The sequence below is a fragment of the Carassius gibelio genome, chromosome A3 (genome assembly GCF_023724105.1).
Source record: "Carassius gibelio isolate Cgi1373 ecotype wild population from Czech Republic chromosome A3, carGib1.2-hapl.c, whole genome shotgun sequence".
Lineage (NCBI taxonomy): Eukaryota > Metazoa > Chordata > Actinopteri > Cypriniformes > Cyprinidae > Carassius > Carassius gibelio.
Window position 1 is genome coordinate 28,839,966 of NC_068373.1, and position 13,452 is coordinate 28,853,417.

The window sequence follows — 13,452 nt, forward strand, 5'->3', positions numbered from 1 at the left end:
ACTGTTGGTTACTAGCACTGGCTGTTACTGTGTAGTGAGGGAGCACTGGACATTCCAAGAAGATGATTTTGTGTTTAGAGACAGTACAAAGCGGGAGGGTTTCATGTAAAACAATGAATTCAATTCAACTGATTTCCTAATTGTACTTTATGCACTGACTGAGTGTACTTTCTAGATGTATCTGCAATGTTCGACGAAGCATCCTGTAGCTGTCCTTCAAAAACACAGGGAGCTGCCTATGTAGGCAGAGAGTTCCAGATTACTAGGTTTTGGGACACACCCACTCTCTTAAAGTGTTGTTATTGTGAACTAAAACTAAAAGCTTAAAAATAAGTTCAAGTCAAAGGGCTAAAATTACTAACTGGAAATAAATAAAAAATAAAATGAACCCAAAACAAAAATTAAATACAAATTAATTGACCCTAATTAGTAATAATTAATAATAAAATAATATTAGGAAATACATTTTATTAAAATGACATAATAATAATAATAATAATAATAATAATAATAGTAATAATAATGATGATTAAAACACAAAGTATACAAGTAAAAGTCGATTGATATTTATTATCAGTTTAATCCATTTTCACGTTGGAATTATATATCATAAATAATTCGAATCGTTAAATGATATTAAATCCTATTGTTTTTAATTTTTCCGTTTTTCTCACAATTTAATGATTTAATGTTTATTAAAAACACAAGGTAAATGCATTGTAGTGGTTACAATGTAATAATCTTGAAACGCAAAAAGAATGAAATCATGCACGAGCAACAATGTGTCGATGCATGATTGAAGACTACGCCCCTCAAGCTCTCATTGGCCGGGGCTCTATTCAACAGCTCGGCCTGTCCATTGACGTCACGGACGTCAGGCTTCGCACATGGAATTGCGAAGCACTTGCGCTTTTGCGTTCCAGCCAGCCGAGCTCACGGACGCGCGAGGAGAGCCGCCGCTCATCGGTGCTGCGCACAGGCTGAGGGCTATATTCCGACACCCCACTGCAGAGGTTTTACTTTTATAAGTTGGCTTTTTTATTTTTTTTATTTCGTTTCTTCAGAAAGACTGATCTCTCCTTTACGCAATGGAGAAGATGTCTCGACCTCTTCCTATAAACCCAACTTTCCTACCTCCGACCCACGGCGTCCTGAAATCCCTGCTGGAGAACCCCATGAAGCTGCCCTTTCACCACGATGAAGGTAAATGTGGGTGAATGTTTAGAAAGATTTAAATGGTTTTCTGCATCAGTTGTTGGCTGTCAGGCGCGGTGCGCGCTTTGCTTTCATTACATTCTGCACATAAACGCGCGTCATGTCACGGTGTTTTTCAGTACCTGCTCATGCATACATGCTGTCATGTATAATTGATTTGAATTCTGATGTGATTTTAGGTGTAAGTTTATGTTTATTATTATGTTTATGTTGATGTTTTCATTACATTGCATTGCATTGCATTCATTTAACGCGCAAACACAAATCCATTGAGCAGCAGATTTTGCCTAAATGCATGATGTTACCTGCGTAAAATGATTGTTTTGCACATTATTAAAGCATCTGCTCGCTGAGAGGAAGGATAAGTAGAGTCTACTCAACCGATACTGACTTTATTTGGACTTTTGGATCGAGGTTCGCACGCAGTGGAGATGATTTGTACTCATAGTTCCCTACAGGTGGCGCTACTGAGAGTCTCTGATTGTTTTATGCTCCCTCAGTCCTCATCATCCGTTTACAGTATAAATAAAAGGATATTTTATTTTGGATGCACGTAAGCAGGTCATGCATTGGCGAGATATCCTTTTTTTGTGTGTGTGTGCACATTCAATATGTTGGTTTGGTTTTGGATTAATTCACCCGCGTTCTTCACTCTCGTGGCATTCCAAAACTACTTTCTTTCTTCTCTGGAGAAATGTTGAGAAATTCCCACTCTTTTCCATGGCTGAGAAACAAAGTCACAAAAATGCACAATAAAAGTAACAGCTGGTGAAAGAAAAACAAACGAAAAAAAAAAAAACATATTACATAAATTGGGCATTAATTAAATGCACGTTTGGAACAACACAAATGTGTAATTGATAATAATAATAATAATAATGACAATAATAATAGAATAATACTGATTTACTTAAAAATAATATTTTATTAAGATTATTTTAATTGTGAAATGAAGACAATTAAGCACATTTTTTTCTCCAAATTCTCATTACTGCATCACAGTGTAAAATTAATTTAATAAAGTCATTTATTTAATAAAATCAGTATAAATTAAGAACAGTTTTGGAACAACACAAATGTGTAATATATAAAGTCTCTTTACTTTATTATCATTATTATTATTATTATTATTAAAATTATGGTGATAAATGACTTTATTATAGTGTTGTTTTTATTAAAATCAGCATGCAACACAACACAAATATGCATAAATGATGACAAAATGTACATTTCTGGGTGTGACAGAGACAATAATGCCTCTGCCTTTTTTCTCCAGGGTTTGGGAAAAACAAAGAGAAGGAGAAGAAGTTGGAAGAGGACGTAAACACTCTCAGTGCCCCTCAGTCCGCCTTCTTGGGGCCAACGCTGTGGGACAAGACCCTGCCGTACGATGGGGACAACTTCCAGCTAGAGTATATGGACTTAGAGGAGTTTCTGTTGGAGAACAATATTCCTGCCAACCCTGGGAGCGAGCAGAGCCAGCCTTCCCAGCAGCCCCTGCAGCAGCAGCAGCCCCCCTCCGCCCCGCCTACACCTTCAGTGGTGGATCTCAGTAACCGGACGGCCACGTCTGTTCACTCCGGGATCGTGAGCCAGAGCTGCCTCCAGAGTCCCAGCAGAGCAGGTACCGACCCGAGCCTTGAAATGACATCCGGAAGCATCTAACCTGTGCTTTCTGTTCACATATGCTCCTAAAAAAATGCAGTTTTTTCATACACTATCCATGTCAGGGTCCAAAAAGAACCTTTCGGTGAACAATTCTAAAAAAGAACCGTTTTTAGAACACTTTAAGATTCTAAAGAAACTTCCGTGGAATTAAAAGTTTCCATGGATGTTAAAAGTTCTTCATGGAACCATCAATGCTTATTTCTGTGTATGCTAAGTTCATCTTCTTCTGATTTGGTTAATCACCAGTGTTTTCTGTCTGACCTCTATTGACCTTTAAAGATTCACATCACAATAACCCAAACTCAAGCGTCTGTTGTGGAGTTTTGAGTGACAGAAGTGTGAGTTTCGAAGCGTTCGTCAGATTCCTTGGACTTGGCTCAGTGGCGACTGCAGTGTGTTTGGTTGAAGTCCATGTGGTCAGGTGTTTGCGGATCATGTTGTGCTCTCAGCTGTGTTGGGAGCTTTATCTCTGCCGCCTTTCGGAATTTGATTAATATTTTGTCATTATTACACATATTTTAATATTAAAAAATTACAAGTGATTTTTTATATATATAAATATATAATTATGTATTCTTAATATAGAATTAAATGTATGATAATGTTTAATACGCAACACTTGAATTTATTATATCATAGTATATGTATTTAATATTAAATATATTTATTATATATTATGACCAATTGTATAAATTCATTCTGTATAAATTGCATTCATGCATTGCTTATATTGGGGGCTTTTTATCATTGTGACACTTCTGCAATGAAAACAAAAGTCAATTTGCACATGCGGATACGGTTCAGAGTGATAATGCATTACACACTGACAGGCACTGAAAAAAAAATGCATTTAAAATCACGAAATAATTTTTTTTATAAAACAACATTTAGTGGTTGTGTTTGCAGCACATGCTTGATGTGCATTTTATTATTCAGACTATGAATGCATCTGCCCAAACATGAGTGGCAGCTCTGGCCGAAACGCACCTGAGGAGCCGTCAGAGTCACCTGTCACATTGATCATAATTTCCCTCATGAACCAGTGACTCATAATTCACTCCTACAGCCATTAAACCTGCCATGAGAAATCTGACCAATTTCTAACAACGTGTTATGTCTTTAATTTGTGTAAATGTAGTTATTGCAGTAAATCACATATGTTTTATGGCTAATGTAGGTGGAAACTCTAGAGTCACGAATGTAACCATCTTCCTATTGACACACCAAACTCCAAACAGACAGTTCATCATGTTAGTAACAGAGGTACTTGAGCACGCATGGGCGAGCTTTGAAAGACAAACAAACACACTAAGTAAAAAAAAAAGTAAAAATAATTGCATTTTGCGTAAAGAAAATAGAGCATAATGAACATTGTTTTTGTGCTTGTTTGTTTATTTTTATTTTTATTTTTATTATTGGATTTTCACCTTAAATTCTCATTACTCCATTAGTGAAACATTACTTTCTTAAATTAACTTTTAAATTAATTTTAGCATAAATTAAAAACACAACTGCCATGGTATATACATAATTTACAATTAAACCTTTATTATTATTATTATATTATTCTTATTATTGTAGAATTTAGAATTTGGAGGGAAAAGGTGATTAATTATCTTGAAAATAGTCATAAAATATTCCATCCTAGCTGTCTTTGTTTTCTTTAAAATCTGAAAATGTTTATAATTTATAATATAATTCTATAACTTGTACACACATTTATATAATTATCATATAGTGAAATATAAACTGGGCAGGATACTGTTAGGAGATTAATTTATTATGCATAGGAATACATTTCTGTATTTAATTGTATTGACATTTTTGATATTGAGAGAGAAGTTGAGTGTAAAATAAAATTTAAGTGTCAGGATTTATTAAGTGTTTTTCTAAATATTGCATATGTGTGTCAATGAATAGTATGCACTGGGAAAAAAAATAAATGAACATTATTAATTGTATAATTATAACATTTATCTCCGTTTATTTAGATTTGTGTGGTATTTTAGCCAATTTAAGAATATTCATCCACTCGTTTTGATTTCATTTGAGTTCTGCGTCAGAAAGGGAAACTCCTACAAATGCATGAATGGTAAGGTCAGGGGGAAATATAAATGTGTCCAGGCCTTTTCAGCGCTATTTCTCTTCACTGTGAGGCTTTAGTAAATCCTAGACAGTAGGCTACTATTTTAACGCCGACGTGAGGGGAACTGTGTGGACGCGACCGGCAGAATCTGGCACAGGGTTACTAGACTCTACACTTTTATTCCCTTGAAGTGGGAATGAAAAACCTTCACCCATATGACCGTCGGCGCATGCAGAGCTCAGTCTCACCTCAGATTCCCCTCACTCTGTGTCTTCAGTGCGTGTTTACATTTCTGTATGCGCGTCTCGGGTGGGTGTGGGTGTGTGTGTGTGTGTGTTCTGTCTAGACTGGAGGTTCAGGCTCCGTTCCACACATTTCACGTGAAGCCACCGCGTTCTCAAAGCAGCGTGCGCTGCCATGTGATCAACACATGCGGCCGTGAGAGAGAGAGTTTGTCGAGGCATGACACGCCCCTCCCATTCCTTTCCAGCGTTCTGATTGGGCTCTGCGTCATTGGCCCCGCCCCTCGCTCGCCCGTCCCACCTGTCTGTGTTTTGTCCGGCAGAAGTACACTCTGTTCTCAGCGGAGACTCACATTGCCTGTCGTGCTGATTCACGTGCTCCCAAAACACACAGGCTTGCAGAGGGGAAAACGAGAGAGAAAGGCACAGATAAAGTGTAATCACAACTGAATTTGTGTTTTGAGATATAGGCTGCAGTGTCACCGTGCTTTTGCAGAGTTGAGCAAAAGTTTAATTTAGTTTAAGTTTAATTTTAGAAATGGCTCCTTTTGCTACTTGAGTTGCATATTAATTAAACTTACAAGATAATTTACTGAATTGCAGTTCACAGTAATTCATCACCTGCATAATTAACTTTGACCAACCATTCTCTAATATGTAGTATAGGCCTACATTTGGCATTTTATTTTTTACTTTTACATTTTATATATATATATATATATAATTTAAATAATCTTTGTAAATTAAGTAAATTTTGAAACTTTTTTTTTTCAAATGTTTTTGTTTAGTTTTTTTAGAGAACTGAATAATATTTTGTAGTTTTTTTAAATATTAAAAGTAAATCTTTTTACAATATACAATCATTTGATTTATAACATTATAAGTATGTCATATTATACATATATAATAAATTATGAAGTTATTTATTTTTATTTTTTCTTCAACCTTTGGTTTATAAAATAAAAATAAAATTATATGTAAAAAAAATTAATAAAAAAACTTTGTAAATTAAGGATTGTTTTCAGATAACTTATATTATATTTTATATTTCTAATATATTTTTATCATGTAATATTATTATAAAGCATTATTTATTATTATATGTATCTAATTATATATTTAATATATTATGACATTTTGAATAAATGTATTAACTAAAGCTAATTACAAGATTTGTTTTTTGATATCTGTGTGAACGAGCATTGTTAGTGAATTTAAAACCACATAAATAAATGCATTACTAAAACTGCATTCACAGCAGAGCAGTAACATGCAACTATTTCAGCTTCTTTCCATTTCATGTTACTATTCTGCATCCTCAAATCAGATTCACAGCATTGAAACAAAAAAACTGTGAATGTTTGTGGTTTCTGCTCTGAAAGCCATTGTCTTGAGCTTGCTCTGTGACTGTGAATGTCTGCAGTGTGAGCGGCGGTCAGCAGCGGACTTTGCTCTCGATGTGCGTGACAGATCTCTTTATGTACTGTTAGCAGTAGATAGTAGACGGCTGGAGGTTATTCATCAGCTTTGAGTACCAGAATAAATTGAGATAGTGACGTTAGTTGTGATAATAAACTTACACAGGGGTCAGAAACAATCTCCTGGCACATCCAAAAGTGACAAGTCTCTTCTGCTCATCAAGGCTTAGATTACAATACATTAGTCATTTCTTTGTGTGTGTGTATGTGTGTGTGTGTGTGTGTGTGTGTGTGTGTGTGTGTGTGTGTGTGTGTGCTTGAGCTCTTTCTGTATGAACACCACTTGCTTATCAAATGCGATGACATTCAGACATTTTTATGTGTGCATATATATATTTTAATCACTCTGAGGTATTTACAGCTGCTTATTTTATGGCAGATGTTGGTTTTGTGTCTTATCACTGGTTAGAATAGAGCTTGTTAGGGCTTCTTCATCCTGCAGTCGTCCACTGGGAAGTGAAAGCCAGGGTTCACGGGACGGTCACGCTCATATGCTTTCACTGTGTCAGCGCTCAGACTCCGCCCACCGATCCGGACAGAGGCCTGTGATTGGTCAGTAGACCTCCACCCCTCACCTCTGCCCCTCAAGGAAAAATCCGGCTCTGTGATTGGTAGAGAGAGACGGAAATGAACCAATAGAGACTCATAAGAGGTTTATTCAGTCAGTGCTGTGTGGAGGTCAGAGCTGTTATACAGAGTATAAACACACACACACACACACACACACTCTTATAGTCAAAATACTGACTACGAGAATATTAAAGTGATGTTTAATCAAAGCCTGATTTAATCTAATCTTTTCTCTTTGTTCTCTTTATTCTATCTGCTATTTGAAGATAGATGGTCATAAATGGTCATAAATGATGACTAATAATTATTAATAGCGTTAACATAGTTTTATATATAGTAAATAATGAATAAATAAATTATTATATGTATTATTATAATTATAGATTACTTTATTGTAATTTATTATTATTATTACTATTATTGATTTCTGTAAAATCGTATTATGCATGAATAATATTTAATGTAATATATATTATTTTTGTCTTGGATATTTCTTATCCTACATATAGAACCTAAACAGTCATTTATAATTATACTAGTTATACTATATTATACTATCATTGTTATGATGGTGATTGTTAATATCATATCAAAAATAATAAATATGCATGTTATATATTATATAATAAAAATATAATGAAACGTGTTCCTATGATTAAAGATTATATAAATATATATAAAAATATACATTTACTATTATTATTATTAAACATTTGATTTATATTTTATTTATTATTAATACTTCATTATGTTTTGTTATAATTTTTTGTCTTGAATTTTTCTTCTTATTAATTACTATTTGTTATTATTATTATTATTATTATTATTATTATCATTATTATTAAATCTAAATATATTCAATAAATTATTTGGAAAAAAATGTATCCTCAGTAGGGTTTTATCTCATGAACATGAACATGAATGATAATTTAAAGTCCTTGAAGATAAGTCAATACTATCATTACTTCTCACTCAGAAAAAAATAAATAAATAAAAATCCTGAGTCACGTTGGCTGTTTGACCGTCATAAAGCAGGTCTTGGTCGGGTCAGTTTAGATTCATTTGTTCATGATTTACTGTCTACTTGTTTGTAATCAGACAGTGAAACACACACACACACACACACACACACACACACAAACACAGAGAGAGAGAGAGAGAGAGAGAGAGAGAGAGAGTTTGGTCAGGCTTTAGCATTCATAGCTTACAGCTGTGACCTTTGACCCCTGCTGTGTGTTTCTGTACAGTTCCTTGTATTAATGCTGCTGTGGCTCATGAAGGAGAAGCAGCTTGTTGTTTAACTGTATGTGTGATTCAGAGTCAGACAGCTGTGTTATTGTGTGTTCGATTGTGTAGGATTGTGTGTGTGGACGTGTGGCTCTCCGCTCCTGTCTAATGACCTTTAATTCACTCAAGAGTTTAATTTGATCGTCTAATCCCTCACTAGTGAACACACACACATACACACACACACACACACATACACACACTCACTCGCTCCTGTGTTTTACGTCTTTACTTTACTTTACTTTACTTTATTGGTTTATAGTAATGTGGACAACCTCTTTTAATCAAAAGAGCAGCTTTAGCCTCTACGGCTAATTTCCAGCTGTAGTCCCCAGCCAGTTATTAATTGGCATACATCAATAAATACATTGCAATTAATACAAGGCTTAAGCAAGAGCTTAGACAAACAAACAAGGTGGTACAAAATTGAAACAGACAAGCAGGCACAAATTACAAAGACATAAAAGCAGGTCAAGCAATAAACTAGAGAAAATTGACACCAAAGATAATCATGCAAAGGCCACATTGAAGCACATATAAGACATAGCATTGTCTTTAGTGATCATTATTAATTATTATTTAGTAATATTTTGTATGTAGATGTGTAAGTGTGTGTGTGAGATGTGGGTTCATGTTGCCTCTAGTGCTCAGGAGATGGTATTGCACATTTATTATGTATAATAATGAATAATGAATTAATATTTCTTTATAATGAATTTAATATTATTTATTATTAGACATACTGTAGAAAAAATCTAAACATAATATTTAATATTTTTGTTTGAATAATCTTATCAAGTGTTTTCTTAGTCGAGTGTTTTGTCAGATGAGCATGAGCATGCATCAGATGCTTGAAATGGTGATGTGAAGGCAGTGAAGATAAGTCAATATTATCATTACTTTAGATTTTCTCTTTCTTTCTCCTTCTTCAGTTCTCCCTTCACGTGATACGCCCAGTCCAATAGATCCGGACTCCATCCAGGTTCCGATCGGGTACGAGCCCGACCCCGCCGACCTCGCCCTCTCCAGTGTCCCGGGACAGGAAATCTTCGACCCACGCAAACGCAAATTCTCAGCAGAGGAGCTGAAGCCACAGCCCATGATCAAGAAAGCACGCAAGGTCTTCATTCCAGAGGACTTGAAGGTAAAGACAAACACCGAAGCATAAAGCACAGAGCAGAGCAGATTCAGGGCCTTGGGAAGATTGAAATTCGGGTTTTACAGTAGATCTAGCTTAAAACATGCAAAGTGACTTTTTTTTTTTTTTTTTTTTGTATAATAATAGTAATGACAACAAGATTTTCATATTATTAGTAGTATTATTGTTATTGTGTGTCTCCAAATGTTTGTGTAACAAAAGTAAAATAAAATAATTTTTTGCAATACTACTAATAATTTTATTTTATTGTTTTTATTTTTTTATTTAATTTTTTTGTTGTATTCTGTTTCTATTTTCTATTATTATTATTATTATTTTGCTATGCACTTTTTCTATTTCTATATTAATTAATGTTGCACAAATATGAATTATTATTATTATTATTTGATAAACCCCATTTAATTTTTTACTATTATGATTATAATTATTATATTTTTAATCAGTTTTTTCTCTTATTTAATTTCCTTAATTTTATAAATTGACATTTACTATACATTATGCATGTATTTAAATGATGTATTATCTATAATTCTTTTGTAAAAGTACTTGCTTTACGTGCGTTATTTAATAAAACTCAAACATAATCACAAGTACCTACTTTAATAGGTTGAAAAAACAGTTTAGTATTAGATAATATATAATATGTAATGCATTGATATTAAAGTTCAGTAAAACCTGAGAGAAAATATCAGTGAAAACAACTATGATCATAAGAGTTAATCGTGACTCGTGAGTCATGTGACTATCTGTTGGCAATAATTGTACATCCGTCCATAAATATCACAAAATGTAAAAACAACAACAACACATAATTCCTGTACTGTTTAAAATTGTTTGTTTTTAAAGGAATTTTTTAATGGAATTTTGGCGTAAGTGAAAATTCCGAACAGAATTTTGTGAGAATAAATAGTTTCTCATTTGCTTCTCCCTCCATCACCGTGCAGGATGACAGATATTGGGTACGGCGCAGAAAGAACAACATCGCGGCCAAACGCTCCCGTGATGCTCGCCGGCTGAAAGAGAACCAGATCGCCATCCGCGCCGGATTCCTGGAGAAAGAGAACACGGCGCTCCGACAGGAAGTGGCCGACCTGCGGAAGGAACTCGGCCGCTGTAAGAACGTTCTGGCCAAATACGAGGCACGGCACGGCCCTCTGTGAGCCCCTCCCACCTCCACAAACCCTGCCCACATACACAAACGGGACTTCTGCAGCACCTCTTCAAGAAGCGGCGAATTCTCTCTCTTTTTTGTTCATGTTTCTCTTAACACTTTTCTCTTTACAAACCCAGTTTGTTCATAAAAAAAAAATCCTTGTGTACTTTCGCACATTCACTTTTCTCTCTTTCCTTTTATTTGTTTTGTTTGTCCATGTATTCCTTCAACAACGATGGATCGTTTGTCTGGAAATGGGTTTCTCTTGAGTGTTTTATACACCTGTAACACGGACTGATAAATATTTTCCTTGCCGCACACCCTCCTGTCTGTCAATCATCCGCTTGCCCCGCCCCCTCTTCTCAGAAGCCCCGCCCACTTCCTGTTGCTAGAGCTTCTTTATAATGTGTATATTAATGTATTTTAGTTATATAGCTGTAACACAGCGACACCTTTCGTTCTGTGAAGTGTGTATAACACTAGCTAGCGTCAGAACATGATGTTTGTTTCATTCTTTTCCTATTCTGTGAGTTTTTGTTTGTTTTATTTCATCATTAATTTTAAACCAACACCAGCGTAGTTTTTTTTGCGTCTTTCCTGCTTTGTCCAAGGAGCAATAAGCCTGAAACTCCTCAGAGGGCAAAACACATGAAATGTAAGCTAAAGTTTCTGCAAAGCCTGTGCATAGCACCATCATTTCTGCTGTAGTGCGGAAACTTTCCCTCCAGAAATGCTGAATATTTTTTATTTGTCTGTTTCTCTGCCTGCACTAATGCGTGTTTCACAATCTGATCTGGGGCAATGTTTCTACCTACAATATAATCTGCCTGATATATTTATGGACTTTTTCTTCTCTTTTTCTCTTTTTTTTATTTTATTTTTTTCTATTTTTTTTTTTTTCAAAAATATTCAGCTGTTAATAACTAATATTGTTATAGCTGTTCTTATTGTCATGGCTGTATAGTAATTTTTCCTGATTGTTAATTGTTTTATTGGATATTTCAGCATGAATATTGTTTTAAAGCTGCAGCCTAAAGCTAATTGTAAATTGGTCTTTTTGTTTTCTTATTTTTACCCAGAGCATGTTTTAAAATCTTCATTTGTTTTTAACCCCGTACAAACCGATATTTGTAGTGATTTCTGTTCTTTCCTTCTGTTCTGCAGCTCGGCGTGACTGTCGGCTGTATGACTGGAACGAATGTGTTTTAGGAGGTTTTGAGGCGTTCGTTGAGCAGGACGGTGTTGTCTCAAATACTGTGGTTGAAACCCAATCAATTTGTTTACTGCAGACCAAAAGATACAGCACACAGATTTATTGATAAAACAGAGTTTTAATGTTTATATATATATATATAATATGAAATCTATTCTATAAGCTGTTTTGTACAGTATTTTTCCTATATAATACTGTCTGAATATTTTCAAGGCACAACAAATCCAGAGTAGTGCAAGAGAAATATATGATAGCATACTTTATATATCTATTATTCAGAGCTAAGTGACGTAGTGTTTTGATATATTATGAAGTATAATACGGGGAGTAAATGGAAACCCGTCATCATGTCCTCTATTTTGGGCATTAAAAACCTTCTGCACCCTTGTATTCAGATAGCCTTTAGTATTCTGTCTCAGGAAACGCTAGCAGCCGGACCTCAAACCATAACTCATTATAAGGATTGAATATTTATATATTGCTGTACATCAGTAGTTTTTGCTTTAGTTTTTTTCAATAGGAAGGAGCTAAATTTTCTCAATCTTACTCACACTCTTGATGCTGTGTAATGGGTTTCATTGCAGATCATTTTACAGTATTGCTCTTGGTTCTTTGAATGGAAATCTAAAGGCTATGCTTTTTTTAGTTAATATGAGAGTGTTTTTCACAGCAGAGTGTTGATATTGAATGTTTACTGCGGCAGCTCCGAGAGCTTTGGCTTGGTTGAATGTTAAAAACATGTCTTGTTGTGTCACTGGGTTGGTCTCGAAGGTCCTGTAAAAGTTTTTCTGATCTGAGATCATTATATTCTTCTGTTTATTCTATTGAAAGATGCAGGGTTTAAAGCCGGGATGGCAGATCTCAGGTCAGAAGTTGCGTCTGATGCGCTGGTGACCTCACTGCAGACAGTAAAAGTCCTCGACTGCCCCGGTTGAGATGTGCACAGATCTGTATTATTGAGGATTGATGGGGATGAAATGATGCTGTTTCTTTTAATTTCCCCTCATGTCTGTTTGTGGTCTAAATGCAGATGTGAGATGCGTGTAAAAAGCCCTGTGTAGACTGTTTCTATCTGTACAAAACCGAAATAAATCCAGGGTTAAGACAAACTGCTTCTTGTGAATAATGACCCCCAAACATGCCTCCCCAAGGGCGTGAGGAAGACCCAGCCCAGTTTTCAGTGTTTCACCAGTGTTTCTCTCCTTGCTAGGTGCAATAGACAATAGACTACATATACAGATCATCTTATATTCATTAGATGTAATTCTAATGGCTCATATTTGCAGTTATCCCTGTATTCCAGGGAAGGACACAGCAGTGAGATTGTGGGAAATATGTCTCTTTGGGTAAAATTCACTACCTCAGTCCTGAAAGGAAGCTA

The 13,452-nt window shown here is 35.1% G+C and overlaps 1 protein-coding gene across 1 annotated transcript; it reads left to right on the forward strand.

Annotated features, from left to right (window-relative positions):
- The first annotated feature begins 872 nt into the window (after nt 1-872).
- Nucleotides 873-13,180, forward strand: hlfa (HLF transcription factor, PAR bZIP family member a). Its single transcript, XM_052537144.1, has 4 exons — nt 873-1,203; nt 2,492-2,839; nt 9,479-9,690; nt 10,650-13,180. Exons 1-4 carry the CDS (start codon nt 1,089-1,091, stop codon nt 10,863-10,865), a joined length of 891 nt encoding a protein of 296 aa, XP_052393104.1. The 5' UTR covers nt 873-1,088; the 3' UTR covers nt 10,866-13,180.
- Nucleotides 13,181-13,452: the final 272 nt, after the last annotated feature.